Here is a 21,805-nt window from a genome sequence, read left to right as displayed (position 1 = left end):
AGTATTTCCAAAGGTAGCTTCAATAATAGATCCGTTACAAATCATTTCACAGGGGTTTTCAATAATATCCATTCCTAAATGAAAACTGCTATCAAGTTTGCCATCTCCAAGTTTTACTAACCATTCACTATAAGCAGAATCCTCTGATCTCATATTTGTTGTAAGAGACAACTTTCTGAAACATCCCCAAACATTGCAGTACTTTAAACTCATTTGTACTATGTCCGATCGCATAGCATGCAGTACAATACTGAGACATTGTTGAAAATCCCCTCCAAGAAGGAGAACTTTCCCACCAAATACAACATTCAAATTTCTCTTAGTAATCTGTCTATGGCGTTTATTGCATGACTGGATGCCATGGTGCATTCATCAATAATGAGAAGTTGGGCCTTTTTAATAGTTTTAGCAACTTCACTGTTTATATCAAGTCTAGAAATTGAAGTTTCATTTAGTGCAGCGATTCTCAACCTGTGGGTCGCGAACCATGAAAATACATCCTGCATATCAGATATTTACATTACGATTCATAACAGTAGCAAAATTACAGTTATGAAGTAGCAACGAAAATAATTTTATGGTTGGGGGTCACCACAACATGAGGAACTGTATTAAAGGGTTTCGGCATTTGGAAGGTTGAGAACCACTGCACGCACTGTTAGGGTCGCCGAAGCTCAGCCCATTTGGTTTTCCAGATGACCTAATAAATTCATAATTCTTTACCCCTTTCGGACTCGTGCGTTCTTCCTTTGGTGACCCTAACACACACCTGTCTTGCTGCCTTCTTAGAATTCAAATAGAGAAACAGAAAGACACTTTTAAACCAGAGGAGTTCAATAAAGGAAGAACATGCCAAAACAAGTTCAGGGAACAGCTCAGGTATGTGGAGAAAAAAGATAGGCAATTATGTTGATGCACACAAAGGTATTTTTTCCTACAGAACTGATACGGAGTTAAAAGAGAGAATGTCAATAAAGTGGAGAACAGATAAATGTTAAGGACCATGTGTTTTGCTTGTCATTTAGAGTGCTAAAGAGGGCCATCATATAAGGCCTCTCATCTTATATATAGTTCTGTTCATTTCCAGTTTTCTTTCCTCCTCAACCATTTCATATCTAAGCATGAGCATAATAGTGAAAATTCTATATATAACTGCATCCCTCTACTCTATAACTTAATAAACTCCTCCCTCAATAAATACTTCCTAAAATCCAGACACTAAGCATTTCAAACAATCTCAATAACACACATTCACTGCTAGGGACTTAAAAAGATTCAATACTTGATATGAACTCCAAATGTGGAACAATCTGAAAGTACATTTCTATTTTTGTCCTAAGAATCTGCTGTAGGGATGAGAAGGTAGATTTGGTTAAAATATTAATTTTTGAAAATGTGGGAAAAAAGCAGCAAAGGTACAGGGGGGGAGGAAAAAAGTTAACATTTTCTAGATCTTAATAAGATCTCAGATTTTATTTAAAAGAGGCTCTTTGCTAGTTTGCAAACATCACCCACCACCAAATATCTCCCTATAAAATCTCCCAGTCTGATACCCTGTCTCATCCCCATCTCCATCTCCAAAATACTGAATTTTTTCTGACCAACTTTGGCTATCAAGCATGAAAAGCAACTTTGCTATTTTGGTGAGTATATTAAGAAAAATGAATTATCATGTAATTATTAAACCTGAATTGAACTGACCCCTAAAAATAAAATATTACCTCTCCCAATCAGTGTCAGCCCAAAGAACAGTATTAATCAAGTGTTGAAATAAATCTTAAACATTCCTGTACTGGTACAGCTCCCACATCATGAGGAGCCCTTTGAACACCAAAATTCCCCCCTCCCAGCAAAAATAACAAACATACACACACAGATTTAAAAAAAAAGAAAAGGAAAAAAAAGCCCAAATTTTTTCTCCCATGCAGATTTCGAAGGATGGACAGACGTGGATTCAGATAGTTCACATTTCACTGTAGCCAAGAATATCTACAAGTGATCAGACAGATATTGTTCTGCTTAGAAAAGCCAGGCCAGCTACTGATCACCCCCAAATTAGACATAAAACTCAACAACCAATCATATATATGATTGACAGGTGGATTTTTAAAATTATTCATCTTATATACTGAAGAGTACTTTAAAAAAAAAAAAGCATAAAAAAACAACAACCCGACACGTGAAGAATAATCCCACCCCAAGAACTTAGTTGGCCAAAAACAACTGAAGGATATTTAAAAGTAAAACAGACTCAACAAAACCCAGCATTCCCCTCCTTTCCCAGGCTATGTTTACTCTTGGAGCAAAGACTACAGGAGGACCAGATAAAGGCATAAAACGTGTTTTTTTATCAAAGTTAGCAGTTCTGACATGTTAGAAGGAATGCAAAGACATTAGTGGGGGTGGGTATTGAGCAGGGGAGATAGAAAAAAAAGTGAGTTTTTTATCTGACTTTTTTATCTATTAGTTCTTTGGGTTCAAACTAAATGAACAAAATCAGGGAAAAATCAAAAGGTACAAGATCCTAGTGGTCTCAACTATGTACCTTAGGGAAGAATAAGCCCTTTATAACAAACTTCTCACAAATCCAATTTGTAGCCCTGGCTGGTGTAGCTCAGTTAGTTGAGCGTTGTCCAATGCACCTAAAGGTTGCTGGTTGATTCCCGGTCAGAGTACATGCCCAGGTTGTGGGATTGGACCCTGGTAGGGGTGTGAATGGGAGGCAGCCAATTGATGTTTCTCTCTCACGTCGATGTTTCTTTCTCTCTCTTCCTCCTCCTCTCTCTCTCTCAAGTCAATAAAAACATATTTTTTAAAAAAGATCCAATTTATAGTAAACAGGGCAAACCACCAGCCATAAATGTTAATATAGCATCAAAAACTTCAACTTGCTTCTCCCAATTTTTGAAGCTTTTCCTCTTAAAGTGTTCAATTTCTATTCCTAATATTTCATGTCCAATTTTTCTTCATACCAAGCAAGGTAAAAAAGTGTGTGCTTGAAAGTTAAGGCACAGTGGCAGAGTAAAAGTTGTTGAGCAAAGAAAAACCTGACTCCTACTTCCCTAGTTAAAATTAGAATACATTTTCAAGAGCCCTGGGCAGGGGAGAGAAAAATTCCATTCTGCTTCTTTGCTCTTCAAAATTCCTATAGCCAAGTGGTTTAACAGCAGTTGAATGGCACACATAATGACATCATTGATTGGACCCATAACAGAAGGGAGTGAGAAGAGAGGGTGGGAGGGGGAGGGAATGAAAAGGGAGGGAGGTGAAGATGTATTTGTGTTACAGACAAAAGACAAGTTCTGTTCCTCAGCAGGGACAAATGAAGAACCAGATGAGGGTATAAACTGAGGTCAGAGAGTTTCCCCTATTGTTTCCTCTTTAAACAGCCTCACCCCTAAAGGTGTATTCCAATGGTTGGGTAGAGAAACAGCAGCATGAAAAATGCCAAATATTTATTTTCAAATTATTATGAACTAGAAGGGGATTTAAAGGACTGGCTAAATTTGGTTGGGCCTAAAATGCTCCAAGAAATACTGAAGACTATGTCAGGTTGGGTCTTGGTTTTTCCTTAAAATTCATCTTTTCTGATAGCCACTCTCAATCGCTATATCTATCTATCATATATATAGCCCATTCTTATCTTATTTTCTTGTGGTTAATATAAGTTAAAAGAATACAAATAAAAACAAAAAAACCTCACCCAAGGAGTGAGGATATTTTTTCCATCGATTTTTAGAGAGAATGGAAGGGAGGGGATGTGGGAGGGGAGAGGCAAAAGAGAAACATCAATTGGTTACCTCCTGCATGCGCCCTGAGGGCAGGAATCAAATGGAACTTGCAACCCAAGTACATGCCTTGACTGGAAATTGATCCTGTGACCCTCTGGTGCGTAGGTCAATGCTCTAACTACTGAACCATACTGGCCAGAGCAAGAATACAATTTTTCAAATGGAGAAATCGTTTTGGGAAAAATGGTAATCTAGGATGAAGGGGGCCCTAGCTGGTTTGGCTCAGTGGATAGAGCATCGACCTTCAGACTGCAGAGTAGTTCAATTCTGGTCAAGGACACATACCTTGGTTGTAGGCTTGATTCCAGCCCTGGTAGGGTGTGTGTGTGTGGGAGACAACCAATAGATGTGTTTGCTCTCACGTTGGTGTTTCTGTCTCCCCCTCCCTTCCACTCTCTAAAAATCAATGGAAAAATATCCTCAGGTGAGGATTAACAACAACAAAAAAAGAAAAAAAAGATGAAGGGGAGGGAGGGATTAATTCCTTCAAAAGCCCTTGATCAATGAAATATAATGACTAAGAGGATCACACAAGTTTTTCCCATCTACAACAGTGGTTCTCAACCTTCCTAATGCCGCAACCCTTTAATACAGTTCCTCATGTTGTGGTGACCCCCAACCATAAAATTATTTTCGTTGCTACTTCATAACTGTAATTTTGCTACTGTTATGAATCGTAATGTAAATATCTGATATGCAGGATGTATTTTCATTGTTACAAATTGAACATAATTAAAGCATAATGATTAATCACAAAAACAATATGTAATTATATATGTGTTTTCCGGTGGTCTTAGGCGACCCCTGTGAAAGGGTCGTTAGACCCCCAAAGGGGTCGAGACCCACAGGTTGAGAACCGCTGCCTTAGAGCCAGCTGTGATTCTTGTGATTCTTTCTAACTTTCCTTTTCCTTTCACGTCTCTGCTGCAGAGATATCCTGTTTGTAGGAATCTTAAACTTTTTAGGAAGGCCCCTGCTGCCAAAGGGGGGGGGGGGATTGGATTGTGGTAACAGCCTTCTTTAGACTTGGTGAGGAATGTTTCTTTTATTTTTTTATTTTTATTTTTTTTTATATTTTATTGATATTTTACAGAGAGAAGGGAGAGGGATAGAGAGTTAGAAACATCGATGAGAGAGAAACATCGATTAGCTGCCTCCTGCACACCTCCTACTGGGGATGTGCCCGCAACCGAGGTACATGCCCTTGACCGGACCCGAACCTGGGACCCTTCAGTCTGCAGGCCGACGCTCTATCCACTGAGCCAAACCAGTTAGGGCAGGAATGTTTCTTTTAATGTTGGTCTATACGCAAAGCTATTTGCAATTGTTACCAACTATAGCTGCACATAAGAGTCCCAGGGGACCCTTTTTAAAATTCAGCTCCTTAAGCTCTTCCTTTTGAGATTCATATTTATTAGTTTGGTGAAGCCAGAAATCTGCATTTTAAAATATTAGAGGCGAAAAGAGTCTGTTTTCCTAGTGCTCATTCTAAATGTGTGAATGCTTAGGTAACTGTCATCCTTTATTCTCTGTATATTTTGGCCAAGACAACATTTACCTCCCCTCAAACGTTTTTAGCTTTCTTGACATTTCTTCCAAATTGTGCATCGCTTATCCTTAAAAGCAACAGCTTTTTGGCTTTCAAGGGAAGGGAGGGGTGGGGACTTTTAATAGAAACGTGGTTTCTAGGGGGTCTCAAGTGTGAAGCCTTCATTTCCTCCACCTGCCTTGCTTTGTCCTACAATCAATTACTGTAAGACCCAGATGACCTCTTCTGGGGTCGAAGAAGAGTGGGGGTTGGGGAAAAGCTTGATTTAGACAAGAGAAAGAAAAAGTGATAGGAGCTAGTGACTCAGAAGAGTGTTTGGTCTGAGCTGACTGTTTGGGAACTTCAAATCCATTGAAGATAGGAGATAACAGTTCCTGGTGGTCTTGTATTCTGGTGTAGTTTTAAAGTTTTTGACACCTAGAAAATTGATTCTGATCTCACAGTTGAAAGATTGTTGAGAGTAGGTAAGCTGGTTGTTCTGGGAAGTGTATAAAGTTTATGTGTGGGGGGAGTGTTGGAATGTCTCTTTACTGTGTATTGTTGGTGCTAACTGTACCCTTTCCTAGTCTTGTCCTTCATTTATAGTCCTCTTTTAGGCTCTGTGTACTGGTTTTTAGGACCACCCCATGTTCTGTGGTCTGGCTGGCATAAGGCTCAAGGGTTAACATGTACAGATGAATTTCAGAAACGGGGTCAGGGAGGTGACAGCTGTGTGTTTAAGCATTGAAGTGTTTCTGAGAGAAAAACCATCAGTTGCTGTCATTCACCCTGAGAGTATGAAATTGGAAGCTCGCTTACCCTGGAGTGTTTCATAACCTTTACCTCTGGGAAGTCAAGGCCATATCATTATTAATCCACCATCTCCTGAAAGCCCTCAGGCTCTGCTTTTCATCTTGCCATCAGTCACGTGGCAGTGAGAATCAAGATGTGACCATAAGGTTCCCTCTTTTCCTTTTTGCCTCATTCTTCCCTTACATTCCCTTGGAAAATCAGGTTGAACTGTTAACATAGTATGGTAATTCATGTACAAAAGGGGACAGTTATTTGTTATTTTTGCAAAATGTGACTATCTTAGGTCACTATTAGCCTCTCTTCGATCACTCCAGGGGAAAAATTTTTGAGAAAATAATCTTCTGGAATAAATAAAGTGGCAGAGTTTAGGTCCTGATGGGAATGTATTATATGAGACTTTTACATTGAACATTGTTGGCTGTGAACAATAATAGCTCAGTCATTTAAACAGCTTTCGGAGAATGGCCAGCTCCAACTCATAGCAGTACCTAAGCTTCCCTGAAATGCCCCTTCCTACTTGTAACGATGTCTAACTGAATTCTTTTTATATATATTTTATTGATTTCAGAGAGGAAGGGAAAGGGAGAGAGTGATAGAAACATCAATGATGAGAGAGAATCATTAATTGGCTGCCTCCTGCACACTCCCAACTGGGGATCAAGCCCGCAACCCAGGCATATGCCCTTGAACCTGGGACCCTTCAGTCTGCAGGCTGACAATCTATCCACTGAGCCAAACCTGGCCTGACTGAATTCTTTAGATTTAAATTCTCCTTCCTACACATGATGTAAGTGAGTGAGCTTGTTGCACTGACCAGGAAAAATGCCTGGCTTGGTTAATGCTTTTGGTCTCCTCTAAGAATAAGTGAGTATGTCTCTTAATTGAATTCAGAAATACCCTTGCTTTGTGTTTTGGGAATTACTGAGTTCAAATTCCCTAAATAAGCCTGGGTTACATTTGGGTCACTGTTCTGTTTCTTCTAGTTTCTCTTTATGATCCAGAGTGGCAGTAGTAATAAGATTGAAGAGGTGAATGCTTTCAACACACAGTCCATGGGGTGATATTGCTAATTAAATCAAAGTGGACTCCTTTTGGCAGAGCAAATAAGCCTAGAACACTAAGCTTAGAATAGTAGTATTTATTGTATTCAGGTTAAAATTAGTAAGTTTTGAAAAATGTTCTCTTGAATTTGAATCTTGAAGACATAAGTTTGGTTTGGAAGATAACAAAGGTAGGATTCCATTTTGGGTAGAGAGCAGCTTATCCTTGGTACTCTGTCATAAAAAGAGGCAATCGTTTTAGAAAGTGCATCTACGCTATTCAGGCTGCCAGTTACTGTAGTTGGCCTTCTATTTGGGACTTAATTCCTGGCTACAGTGTATGTACCATGGAAACCATTGACAAGAGCCCTTAATTTAAAATTTTCTAGTTATTTCCTAGTACCTCTTTATCCTCCTGGGACAGTAAGGTATTTTTAAAATAAATGTCATTATATTTAGAGAAAAATAAGTTTGTTTTTTTATTCCTTACTCAAGGATATGTTTTTATTGTTTTATTTTAGAGAGGGAGGGATGGGGGGAGGGAATGGGGGAGAGGGAGAGAGAGAGAGAGAGAAAGAGAGACAGACAGACAGACAGACTGGGGATCAAACCTACAACCTGGGTATATGCCCTGACTGGGAATCTTTGGTGCAGGGGACAACGCTCCAACCAACTGAGCCACACCGGCCAGGGCCCAGGGTGAGAGGAATAAGTTCTTAAGGGTACAGCAGCCACCCTGAAACTAACTGTACTTCATCTTGTCTGCTAAGCCTCTAGCTTGGGATCTGGTGTTGGATCTCATGTTTTTCTTTCACCACAATACTCTAGCCACACCTTCCTTTTTTTTTTTTTTTAATTGACTTTAGAAAGGGAGGAAAAGAGGAGGGGGAGAAAGAGAGAGAGAGAGAGAAACATCAGTGTGAAAGAGATATATCAATCAGTTGCCTCCTGTATGCACCCGACCAGGGATCGAACCCGTAGGCATGTGCCCTAGCTGGGAATTGAACCTGCAACCTTTCAGTGCAGGGGATGACACTCCAATCAACTAAGCCACACTGGCCAGGGCTGACCTCTCCTTTGTAATAGAATATTAAAAATAGAAATATTTTCAACATCACTTCCCAGAGAGAGATCACACAGTTGGCTTCAAACCTTATAGTCAATAGAAAGAGAACACAGTTGAACAGTTTAGTTATTCACAGGATTCAGAAGGTGAAAACTAACAAATTATTCAGCAAAAGCATAATTATTTTGGGTCTGGGGACCAGAAAGAAAATTTTCCCATGGGTCCTCATAATGCAGTGCTATAATGAACAGTGGCACACATCTTTACGATAACTCAGTTGTGAATTCATAAGCCACATGAGTTTATGGATCTTTGTTTTATTCATCTCTCTATTTCTAATGCTAATACAGTGCCTGACCATAAGTAGATACTCAATGGATATTTGAATGACTAGTAGGTGAATGGATTAATTTTACAATTTTAGTGTTACTGAAATTGTTGATAGAAATTGAAGTCAGGTAATTCAGTGAAAGCAATTTCTCAGCAGCCTTTAGAGCAGTGGTCGCCAACCAGTGGTCTGCGGACCACTGGTGGTCCATGAGATCTGAAAGGTTAGCAACCGCTGCTTTAGAGTACCTGGGATTGGGTCCACAAAGTTAGATATTGGATCCTTGCTCAGTTACCTCAGCTATTTCCTTATATAGATATCTATTTTTTGTAGTCATTAATTATTAGGGATGATGAAATCAGTGAAGCTTGGCAGCATAGATTTTTTTTAGGTTTCCAGAAAGAGAAGATGGTTAATAGCACTTGGTAGAGAAGACTCTGATTTTGTTCGGTTACTGTTCTGCCACACTTTTTTTTTTTTTAAATATATTTTTATTGATTTCAGAGAGAGAGAGAGAATCATGGATCGACTGCCTCTTGCACATCCCCCAGTGGGGATTGAGCCCGTAACCCGGGCATGTGCCCTGACCGGGAATTGAACCATGACCTCCTGGTTCATAGATCAACACTCAACCACTGAGCCATGCTGACCGGGCTGTTCTGACACACTTTAACCCTAAATTTAGTCATTTGCCCAAATACTCATTTGCCTTGCAGCTAAAATAAATTTCCTTGTTGCCTTGGTAATGAGTGATTCTTACGATTCGGTGACTTTACTTCTAATGAGGAAGAGGAATGTATGGCATTGTTAGCTTCAAATCGTTACTTTGTTTCAAGGACCAGGAGGAATGTTTCAATAAAACTAATATCTAATATTTATTGAGTTACCTATATGTTAGTTCCTAGGTGCTGAGCACATTCACACATGTAATTTGTATTTGTGTCTTGAATTTCTCAGTCTTTTCCCTCAGCAAGTATTCTTTTCTGTATATTGCCTGAGGATTTTTAAACTATAAAAGGGAAACAAGGACAAAAGTGATTTTTGGAAAGTTGAAGATGTCTTCTGAAGGGTTCAGTTTGGAACTGTCTTATTTCATAATGGAAAATACCGTGATAGTAATTCATGGGGATATTGGCTTTATTAACTATGCATCATGCTTTCTGTCTAGTGCTGCATACACACACACACACACACACACACACACACACACACACTAGAGGCCCGGTGCACGAAATTCATGCACTGGAGGGGGGGTCCCTCAGCCCAGCCTGCACCCTCTCCAATCTGGGACCCCTCGGGGGATGTCCGACTGCTGGTTTAGGCCCTCTCACAGTCCAGGACTGCTGGCTCCCAACCCCTCACTTGCCTGCCTGCTGATTGCTCCTAACCACTTCTGCCTGCCAGCCTGATCACCCCCTAACCACTCCTCTGCCGGCCTGGTCGCCCCTAACTGCCCTCCCCTGCGGGCCCAGTCACCCCCAACTGCCCTCCCCTGCAGGCCCAGTCCCCCCCAACTGCCCTCCCTCCCCTGCAGGCCTGGTCACCCCCCAACTGCCCTCCCCTGCTGGCCATCTTGTGGTGGCCATCTTGTGACCACATGGGGGTGGCCATCTTGTGCATGGGGCGTGACCGTCAATTTGCATATTATCTCTTTATTATATAGGAGGCCCAGCACACGAAATCATGCGTGGATAGTGTCCCTAGGACTAGCCTGCGATCAGGGCCATCTTCCGCCCGCTCGCCAGTCCCCAGTCCCGACCCACCGCCGCCCACCACGGTTCCCTGTGGTTCCCCATTGGCCATCCAGCAGTCGGAGCCTGCAGGCCGGAGGGAGGGACCAAGAGGTCTGCCTTCCGCCTGCTTGCCAGTCCCCAGTCCCACCTCACCGCCACCCACCCTGGTTCCCAATGTGCCATGATCAGAGCCTGCAGGCCCCGGGGAGGGACCAAGAGGTCGGCCGTTCTGCCCACCCACCAGTTCCCAGTCCCACCCCGCCACCACCCACCCGGGTTCCCCGTGGTTCCCTATTCGCCTTCCAGCGATCAGAGCCTGCGGGATGCGGGGAGGGACTGAAAGGTGGTCAATGCACCTCAGCAATTGGTCGATCGGTCATTCTGGTTGTTATGCCCTTATGGTCACTGGCCTTTTATTATATAGGATAGGCTCTCTTCTTTTACACAATTCCCTTTTTCATTTTTATCAATGAGCTTTTAAAAAGAAAAGACAACTTTGGGGAAATGGAATTATTATGGCATCAGTCATTTGGCTTGCTATTTAAATCTTGAGTAACAGGATGAAGTGAACTACATTGATCCATATATTGATCAATCTGAACATCCAATGCCTATGTTTAGTTAGTGAGGTTTCTTTTCTGATTCTGGGTGCAAATTGTATGTTTTTAGGAGTTTTCATTTAATAGGAAATAAGGGCATTTCAGATTCCAGCACTATTCTTTTGACACAGGAGAATGCATGGGAAGAATAAAGAGTTAGTGGTTAAGAGTTTGCAGGAGAGGGTTGGGGGTATGGGGATGAAGAACGGAAGGGTTTGTAAATGCATATGACACTGAGCTGGAGGAGTCAGTGCTGCCTGCAGATGCATAACCCCATTTGTGCACTTGAGCATGACCTGGGGGGCACTGGCCTGATGAATGCAAAGAGAGATGCGTTTTGATCAAGGTAATTTCCCTCAGATGGGTCTCACCATCCCATGAATCAAAACCTGTCAGCAAGGAGCTAAAGATGGAGTGAAGTTTATTGTACGATTGTCTCCATGCGACACCGTCACGCTAGAAGGGTCAAGTGAGAGAGATCATTAGAACTGTGTTGATTTACTGGGCCTGTTGTGCATTTTCCCTGCAGGGCAAGAAGGGAAGAGGCTTTAGGAGGGGAGCTGAGGGCCTGTGGGTGGTGAGGAAAGAGCAGGCATGCACAAAATAAACCCTCACTGCTTTCTGTGGGTGAGGGCTAGGCAGGCTGTTTGTAGGGAGTGGGAAGTGGGGGGAATCTGTATTGTTGTTTTTTTCACCTAGAGCCCCTGGTAGATTTAGAGCAGATGTTCTGCCTGGATCTCCAGGAAAAGCACCAAAGATGTGATTTAAAAAGGAAGCTTGTGGGGAAATCTCTGATTCTATCCTCAGTGGCTAAAGAAGTATATCCTTTCCCTCCCCCTATTCTTTTACCTCCCTTGTTCTTGTCTCACCTTTGAGCTCAATAAGAAATGGGAAATTTAATTTAGAGGTCAAAATTCCCATTTCGGGATATAGCAAAATAGGGAACTAGAAGAAAGGTTGTCTCACACATTCCGGATGGACTTCGTGATGAGATTTATGAAGGGAGTGGTCCTAGGGTTTGTGCTGAGAGAATGGCTGGGCTTTAAGAGTGGCATCTCCCTCTCTGTAATTTGAACTTGCTGAAGTACCCCTAGCATTGACTTGAATGGGAATAAGTACATAGTGTGGTAAGTTTAGCAAGATATGGTCTAGTCCTGCCTTTCTTCAAGAAGATGGAATGTTCCTTTTATTTTCTGCTTGGCCTGGAGACTTAATGAAATGGGGATTTTAAAAAAATTTTTTAATATATTTTTATTGACTTCAGAGAGGAAGGGTGAAGGAGAGAGAGAGAGATAGAAACATAAATGATGAGAGAGAATCATTGATTGGCTGCCTCATGCACACCCCCGACTGGGGATCTAGCCCGCCACCTGGGCATGTGCCCTGACTGGGAATCAAACCATGACCAACTAGTTCATAGGTTGACACTGAACCACTGAGCCACGCCGGTTGGGCTAGAGTATCATTTTGAAATTTCCATTTATATCCCTTACTTTTAAAAATATATTTTAAAATTGATTTTAGAGAGGAAGGGAAAAGGAAAGAGAAACAATGGATCTGCTGCCTCTTGCACACCCCCTACTGGGGATCGAGCCCACAACCTGGGTATGTACCCTGAGCCGGAATTGAACACTTGGTGCACAGGACAACACTCAACCAACTGAGCCATATCAGTTATTCACTTTTATTTTAGTAATGGTAGGCAAAACTTTTCCTAGTAAGGAAAAATGTAGAGAGGCCTATCTTCATTGGAAACTCTCCTAATTCTTTAATTACAGTTAAACAGATGAAATAGCCAGTTAGCCAGAATTAGAAACAAATTTGACTGAGAAAATCTTTAATATAAGATAACTAACTAACTGGAGCCCTGGCTAGTGTGGCTGAGTTGGTTGAAGTGTTGTCCCATACACTGAAGGGTCATGGGTTCAATTCCTGGTCAGGGCACATACCCAGGTTGCAGGTTTGATCCCCAGTCGATCCCTGGGTCAGGGCGTGTATGGGAGGCACCGATCAGATCGATGTTTCTATCTCCCCCTCTTCCTTCCTCTCTCTTTCAAATCAATTTTTTTAAAAAGATTAGTAACTGGAGTCCATTCCTTAGATCCCCTGTTAGTTATAAAGTGGAGGCATTTGGTATGGTAGAAAGGGAATAGGATCCTAGCATTGACCCAAGTTATTTGAGTGATATAGAAGTCGTTAAAGTAGTTCACAACTTAGCTAAGGGTCCTTATCTTTATCCTTTGGGAATTAAGCATTCCTTCCATTATTGTTTTTTTCCACCTATTCATATAAAGATTTTTATTTGCTTCTATTATTCCAAAGAAATGCTTATATCAGATACCTGAGGATATAGTAAAGGTAGGTTCTTGAGTAAAAATGTTCTGGGCTTCATTCCTGGCTCTGCCATTTACTATGTAAGACTATTTGTGAGATTTTGGGCAAGTTACTTAATCTCTCTAAGCCTCAGTTTTATCTATTAAATGAATTTAGTCAAAGTACATACTATATATGTCATAGTACCTACTATTTTTAAAATTGCTATAGAAAGAAAATATTGTCACTCAAATCTTAGTGACTATATTATTATTTTAATTTATGATTATTAAAGTTAAGGACAAGGTACTTCTTTTACTATTTTGTTGTTGTTAATCTTCCCAAGTATATTTTTTTTCATTGATTTTTATAGAAAGTGGAAGGGAAATAGAGAGAGGAGAGAGAGGGAGAGAGAGCAAAACCTCGAGGAGAGAGACAACAAATCAATTGGTTACCTCCCGCACGAACCCCAACTGGGGCCAGGGATTGAACCTGCAACCGAGGTACTTGCATGGGTCAGCGCTCTAACCACTGAGGATATCGACCAGGGCAAGACAAGATACTTCTTTTTTTCTTGAAACTTGGCTCGGTCTTTTTTTTTTTCTTTTTTTTTTAAGGCATATGCTGGGCATCTGTTTTGTTGTTTTATTATTGATTTCAGAGAGGAAGGGAGAGGGAGCAAGAGATTGAAGCATCAGTGATGATAGAGAACCATTGATCTTCTGCCTCTTGCACATCCTCCACTGGGGATTGAGCCTGCAAACCAGTTATGTATCTCACTGGGAATCTCACTGTGATCCTTGGTTCATAGGTCTATGCTTTACCACTGAGCCACACCAGCCGGGCCTGGCTCAGTCTTTTATAAATAGCTTAGATTACAAAAGTTATGCACGCACTATGGATTTTGCTGGTGGTTATAATGAAAGGCAGAAAAACTATGTGCAAGCCCTAGCCAGTTGCTTAGTGGTTAGAGCATCGGCCTTAGGACTAAAGGATCATGGGTCCGGTTCCAGTCAAGGGCCCAAACCTCAGTTGCAAGCTCAATCCCTGGGAGGCAATCAATCGATGTGTCGCTCTCGCATTGATGTTTCTCTCTGTGTGTCTCTCCCCTCTCCCTTCCATTCTCTCTAAAAAAATCAATGAGGAAAAAACAGTGAAGGATTAACAACAACAAAACACTATGTAAGCAATATTCTGTTCTAGCCCTGGCCGGGTAGGTCAGCTGATTAGATCATTGTCCCGATACTCTAATCTAAGGTTGTGGGTTCAATCGCCAGTCAGGCAGGGCACATATAATAATCAACCAATGATAACTCATATGTTGGATTCTTCAATCCTTCATAGCCACCAACCTTTTTCTTAGCCTCTTTCTTACTCACCAGAAAGCAGGTGCAGCAAAAAGAAAATGAACATGTTTCTCAAGCTGAAAGAGCTCTGAATAAATAGTTTGAAAGCATTTTGAAGTAAGGTGAGTCAAGGAACCAGTCATCTCTCTAAAAGAGAGATGTTCTGGACCTTTTCCAAGCATCCAGGAGACTGATGATGCCTGCCCTGTCAGGTTATAAATTAGAAAAGAAGCTGGCCGTTCTCCTAGAACTGTGTAAAGACTGAGCTGCTGTTAACATCCAGTACTGTTCAGTGTAAGAGTCTCATACATATTCCCGTCAGGACCCATACCTGCCCTTTTATTTATCCCTTTTTAACAGATATTTTCTCATTTTCCACCTTCTCTGCAAACCCAAGTCACCAGTAATTTAAAGCTCAGCCCTAGGATTACTGAACATCTAAACTCAGGTGGGCTCTCTGGATTTCTCGTTCCCCTCCCCCCCAAACTTGGCACATCTAGACATAGACTCTATCCTCTTATATACCTCAAGAGACCCTCACATACCCACCCTCACCATGGGCCAGGATAGTTTCTTTGGTAACCAACATAAGGTCAAGTTAAAAGAGTTCAAACAAACTTTTGAACAAAGCTGTGTGGTGCTCCTGAGCTGGATTTTTTAAAACCCCAAGGATTCATATTCCTGCTTTCTGTAGGCATTGTGTCTCTGGGTGTCTCAAAACCCACAGACTCAAAAGGAAAGGCAATCCAGAGACCTACAGAAACATAGGAATTTTTTAATACCTCTACTGTCCACCCCAGCCAAGAAGTTGCCTTTGTTCCTGTGATCACAGGAGCCATCTCTTCGGTCAAAAGCAGGGCAACTATCCAGCTTTGCTTGTTCAATTTGTTTAACTAGCCCTAGCTTTGTAAACGACAAATATTTTTTCAGCATAGAAATTTACTAGTTTGTTTTTACTTGTCTTATGAATATTGAGGCCCTACTTATTTTATTTTATTTGTTTTACTTATTTTTTAACAATCTCATTTCTGTTAACTTCTGGTTTACAGTACTTTTGTTTCTATGTATGAAGGTTTAAAAATAATTTATTCTTTTTTTTTTTTTAATTTTTAAAAAATATATTTTATTGATTTTTTTATAGAGAGGAAGGGAGAGAGATAGAGAGTTAGAAACATCGATGAGAGAGAGACATCGATCAGCTGCCTCCTGCACACTCCCCACTGGGGATGTGCCCGCAACCCAGGTACATGCCCTTGACCGGAACCGAACCCGGGACCTTTCAGTCCGTAGGCCGACGCTCTATCCACTGAGCCAAACCGGTTTCGGCTAATTTATTCTTTTTTATAAATTTTAAGAACAACAAATTTCACCATTGAGTAAAAGTAAAAACTGAGATTCTGGTGGTTGTTTTTTTTTTTCACCTAATCACATAAAGATTTTTATTTGCTCATCATAAAATCTAGTTGTGTAATTAGGATTTTTGTTTACATTAGTCCAAAGTGGCATTTATGAACTTAGTTGTAGGCTGCTGCACTGATAAACCAAAGTGTAAAGTTGGGCCTGGTTTTTATTTCATTTTTTTCCCAATATCTAATGCTCATGGATTAAATTCTGGAAATGTTCCAACTATAAGGAAGAAATCTATTGGATTCCACTACATGTATGCTCCTTGGGTTGGATGCAGAAGGGATGAAACACGTTTTGCTGGAACCATGTAGACAGGTACCACAAGATACCTCCAATTCCACCAGAACCTTTCACAAATTGGGATCTTTCTTGTGACTTACCTGTAACACTTTTCAGTGCAACTCTAAATTTTTTTGTTATCCTCACCTGAGGATATGTTTTTTATTGATTTTTTTGTTTGTTTGTTTGTTTTTTAGAGACAGGGAGAGAGAGAGAAACATCAGTGTGAGAGAGAAACATCGATTGGCTGTCTCCTGCATTCACCCCAACCGGGGATTGAACCCGAAACCTGGATATGTGCCCTGACTAGGAATTGAACCCATGACCCTTCGGTGCACAGGACAGTGTTCAACCAACTGAGCCACACCAGCCAGGCTCCAAATTTTTTATAGTTGTTAGCAAACCATTCCAGCAAGGGCATACTCTAAATTAGTTCATGTTTTTATCCTCTTTGTGAAATGAGATTTATCCTTCTCTAGTTCTCGTTTGAGGATTTAAAAAAAATTATAGTCAGCTGATCCAGCTAAAATGAGACCAGCTGCTGTCTTAGCTAGTTTCCGAACACAATTATGTATAACTGACCTCCTCTACCATGTTTCTTAGGGAGGTCCATAGTGAATATATGCAGGACTTCTCTTGTGTTTCCTTGGAGTGTGCCAAAAAGTACGCCACTACAGTCTATTACAATGAAGCCAAACTTGCTATCATCTGAAAGTAGTGCTGTAAGAGCCTCTGTATAGAATTTGTCATACAAATGTATTCATTGGTTTGAAAGATTCAGTCAGTGTTGACTTTCTTTTCCTTTACTTCTGTTATAATTGTACCACAGTAAACCACTAGGCCATTTGGAGGTACTTTGTTTTAAAGTTTGAATCTTTGTTATACAGATGTAATGGCTCCCAGGACTGAAAGATGGTTTGCTCATGACTTTAGATCAGTGATGGCGAACCTTTTGAGCTCGGCGTGTCAGCATTTTGAAAAACCCTAACTTAACTCTGGTGCCGTGTCACATATAGAAATTTTTTGATATTTGCAACCATAGTAAAACAAAGACTTATATTTTTGATATTTATTTTATATATTTAAATGCCATTTAACAAAGAAAAATCAACCAAAAAAATGAGTTCGCATGTCATCTCTGACACGCGTGTCATAGGTTCGCCATCACTGCTTTAGATGAAATTCTAAACTCATCTGCTAACTTTTTTTTTAATTGAGGGAGGGACTGGGGAGGAGGGGGAAGAGAAAGAGAGAGACACAGACATCAGTTACCTCCCATATGCACCAAGACTAAGGATCCAACCCAAAACTTGGGTAAGTGCTCTGACCTAGAATCAAAATCCCCTACCTCTTGGTGCACAGGGACTCTCTACCCAATTGAGCCACACTAGCCAGAACCAACAGACTGCTAACATTTTGCCATTCCTGAAATCTGGTCTTTAGTAGGCAGGATCAATGATATCATGCTTGTGCCATTGCCATGAGCGGCCCCCAAGTTGTTTTGTTTTTTATTTTTTTAATGAGTTTTATTTATTTCTATAGAGAGAGGGAAGGAGAGAGAGAGAGAGAGAAACATCAGTGTGAGAGAAAAACATCGATCATTACCTCCCGCATGCACCCCGACGGGATCATACCCACAACCTGGTTATATGTGCTGACCAGGAATGGAACTGGACACTTAACCAACTGAGCCACACTGGTCAGGGCTGCCTTGAAGTTCATAATTTGTTTCGTGATCTTCCGATCTCCCTGTTCCTGTCAGCTGGGGTCATCCACCATCTTTGAGGCCTTAAATTTTTAGTCATTTTAGAGACAAAATGCTGTATACTAGCTTATTCAGTTTCTTACCTATTTTTTTCTGTTTGTGTGATCCTTAGTTCTTATCATAAGGTTGGCTGGCATATTGTGATCCACAAGTTACAGTTTTATTCCCATTTACCTTATGAATGGAGGCTAGCTGTTTCAACCTTTTTCTTTGTCCCTGAACAGTCTGAAGATGACGAGAAGCTGAAAAAGAGGAAGGAGCGATTTGGAATTGTCACAAGTTCAGCTGGAACAGGAACCACAGAGGATACAGAGGTAAAATATACATAACTGCTTCATAGAGCCCTTGAAGGGAAATGAGGATGAACAAACTGAATGGAGAAACACTATTATTTCCCTGGCCTACTTCTTAAGTGCTCAGATGAGAAGATCTTTTGTCCTTTGCTTGATAGCTGTTACAAAATATGGTACTTTCCCCCCTGGCACCCCGTCAGTTTATTTTACTCATTAGATTCCACATATATCATGTGATACTGTCTTTCTCTGACTGTTTTATTTTACTTACCATAATAATCTCCAGGTTATGGTACTTTTCTTAACCTCTGTTTCATCATCTGGGATGTAGAGATAGTAATACCTACCTTGAAGTGGTATTTTAAGCATGAAATGTTTCTTTGTAAAAATAGATGATTCTGTGTAGAATGCTTGACATAGCACCTGTCATATTGAGAGTATTCAGTAAGCAATGTCTGATAATCAGCCAAGCCTATTTCTTTCATCATTTAATGAAGCCCATATCCAACCCAGACACAAGTATAGTTGTGCCTAACTCCCCTCTGGAATAGGACAATAGACTCAAATGAGATTTCTTTTTCTTATCACTTTATTTGCAAATAGTTTCTCAAAATGAAAGAGTGGCTTTTTTATTTTGAACATAGTGACTTATGTTCAAAAAAAAAAAAAAAGACTTAAGTTCATCCACATTCCAGCTTCCCCTAGAATAATAACTCCCATTCACTGACCCTTAAGCTTTGGAAGACTGCTCAGAACATGGACAGACAATATTGATTTGCTGATTTGAGAGTATCTGTAATGGAGACCAAGTATCACCTGAGGTGTACATAAGGAACAATTGAAATAATAAATGTTTTGAACTATAGAAATTATTTGGGTGGAAAGGAGTTTAGAATGTTCTTTCTCCTATTTAATCCAAATTTACTTCTTTCCATCTACCTCTGGAAATATCCTCTGAATATTTATTAACTTATATACTGAAAATCTTATGAAATTTTTTTTTTATGAATAATAAAAATAAACCGCCTGACTGGTGTTGCTCAGTGGTTGAGCATCAACTCATGCATGAACCAAGAAGTCACAGTTCAATTCTTGGTCGGGAACGTGCCCAGGTTGCCAGCTCAACCCAGTTAGGGGTGTGCAAGGAGGCAGCCAATCAATGATTCTCTCTCATCCATGTTTCTCTCTCTAAAAAATCAATTTAAAAAACATTTAAAATAATAATAATAAACCCTGAAAATTTTGGAATTTGATCAGTTTACATCTTCGCTAGGAAAAAACTAGAGGGATTGTGTTTTTTATGCTAATTCAGAATAAATCATTGCCTATTGTAAGTATCTGCTTATTGATTTTCCAGGATGAACTAGAAGTAAACCATAAATCTAGGCTTGTTTTAAATCTAGTTTAAATTACTCCCTTTTTCCCAAGGAAACTGTGTTATGCTCACTAAGCTGGTACATTTGGCCTCTCCAAGATAAGGCGGATGAGGATTTTGTTGGGTGGCAAGGAATATTGGCGTTTGTTGGGAGAGTCAGTGTATGTAAGGAAGAAGTAACTTCTGAGGCTCATGGAGTTTACATGAACCAGATGACTTTTTTTTATTCCAAAGAATTGTGTCAATAATCCAGGTGGAGTGGTCTGGGCCTGTATACACTTAGCTTTTCTTTTTAATCTAAATTAAACCTCCTGTGTGAATGAAATGAAAAAGTAGTGTCCCCTTTGCTGGGGGCAGTGGTTGGAATGAGGATGGATTTGGTGCTGCTTTGTGTCACTCTTAGAACAAAAAGGTATTTCTTTCCTCCGCCCCTTCCCCATTTTGTGCCTTCTCTCCAATGTGTCCTCCCTTAAGAGATCATGTTGGGGACTCACCTCTCCCCATTTATTACGTTGGTATTGAAGATTTTATGCTCTTTGTATTTGGAGGCCTAGGAATAACTGCTGTGGGGGCCTGACTGTCCAAAAGGGCATTCCCCTCATTCCCACCAAATAGCATTGGTCAACCCTTTGTCCTCTGAAATCTCCCATCTCCCCAGCCTGTTAAGAGTCCACTATTTCGAGACTAACTTGCTACAAGGCTGAATGGTCCTCTCTCCTTAAGGCATCTTTCCATTTTCTACTACTTTTCTCCTCTTTTCCTCCTGACCCATCTCTTTATAATCTTCTCCCCTCTCACCCTGCTTTTCCACCGAACCTCCCCAGCTCTAACTGGATAACAAGAGAAATTCAGAAATGAAATCTTTGGCTGCCAAGCTCAAGCCTGGGCCTTCCCTCCTTCTTCAACCATGTGACAATCCATGTGAATTTGGATTAAAGCAGCCAGGAACCCAGGCCACTGTTGTCTTACAATCTAATTTTTCTCTTCTTGCTTTTTCCTTATAGGCAAAGAAGAGGAAAAGAGCAGAACGCTTTGGGATTGCCTGATGAGAAACTCCTAATGCTTTCTGTTCTTCAGTGGTTTCCATCTCTGACTCCTTGGCCACATACATACCTAAATACACAGTCATGTGCCTAGGTGCTGCCTCGCAATGAGAGAGCATGTACCCCAGGTACATCCGTGAACTAAGTAGCAATTTGACTTACTGCTGTTCCAACTTCAAGATTGTTGTTGTTGTGTTGTGTTTTTTAATTATTATTTTGCTTGTTAATAAAAATCATTAGAAAAGAGAACAGTGTGTTTTATTAGGTACTCCTTTGAGTTCTTAGAGCCAGATTCAATCAGATATGGGGATCTTCAGGGACAGATATAGGGAATTAGCCATAGTCTTTTACCCATTAGAAAAGAAGTTAAGGAAAAGGATTGAATCCATCAATATATATATATTTTAAATATATTTTATTCATTTTTCACAGAGAGGAAGGGAGAGAGATAGAGAGTTAGAAACATCGATGAGAGAGAAACATCTATCAGCTGCCTCCTCCACATCTCCCACTGGGGATGTGCCCGCAACCCAGGTACATGCCCTTGGCCGGAATCGAACCTGGGACCTTTCAGTCCGCAGGCCGACGCTCTATCCACTGAGCCAAACCGGTTTCGGCTATTTTTTTTATTGATTTCAGAGAGGAGGGAGAAGAGAGAGAGAGGGGAACATCAATGATAAGAGAGAATCATTGATTGGCTGCCCCCTACACATCCCTACTGGGGACCGAGCCTGCAACCAGGGCATATGTCCTGACTGGGAATTGAACCATGATCTCCTGGTTCATAGGTCAACACTTAACCACTGAGCCATACCGGCTGGGTTGAGTCCATCCCTTTAAGCCTATTTATATTCTCTCATGTTCACATCCTTTTACCTCTTTATCCTTCATGAAGAGGCCAAGTTTTACCCTGAGTCTTTGCCTCTCTAGGTTCATGTGACCCATTGAGATGAAATAGGGAGAATACCGTGGGTTTTAAGAGGTGCAGAGAATGAAATACAAGGGCTAATGATTGGTAGTCTCTTATAGAATGGAGTCCAGAAGGGTCTTATTTTCAAAAGTGATCTGGTGTGATACTGTCTGGTT

The 21,805-nt window shown here is 40.8% G+C and overlaps 1 protein-coding gene across 2 annotated transcripts in view; it reads left to right on the top strand.

Moving 5' to 3' along the window:
- SARNP (SAP domain containing ribonucleoprotein) overlaps positions 1-20,968 on the top strand; it is a 63,701-nt gene extending 42,733 nt beyond the window's left edge. For both annotated transcript variants that reach the window (XM_014548133.1, XM_014548130.1), the window contains 2 exons: positions 18,233-18,322; positions 20,681-20,968. In XM_014548133.1, coding sequence (XP_014403619.1) covers positions 18,233-18,322; positions 20,681-20,722 — 132 coding nt within the window. In that variant the 3' untranslated portion in view covers positions 20,723-20,968. The remainder of the gene's footprint in view (positions 1-18,232; positions 18,323-20,680) is intronic.
- Positions 20,969-21,805: the final 837 nt, after the last annotated feature.

The sequence above is a fragment of the Myotis brandtii genome, unplaced genomic scaffold, assembly GCF_000412655.1.
Source record: "Myotis brandtii unplaced genomic scaffold, ASM41265v1 scaffold496, whole genome shotgun sequence".
NCBI lineage: Eukaryota > Metazoa > Chordata > Mammalia > Chiroptera > Vespertilionidae > Myotis > Myotis brandtii.
The sequence above is the reverse complement of the archived record's forward strand: the minus strand, read 5'-3'. Positions and strand labels throughout refer to the sequence as shown.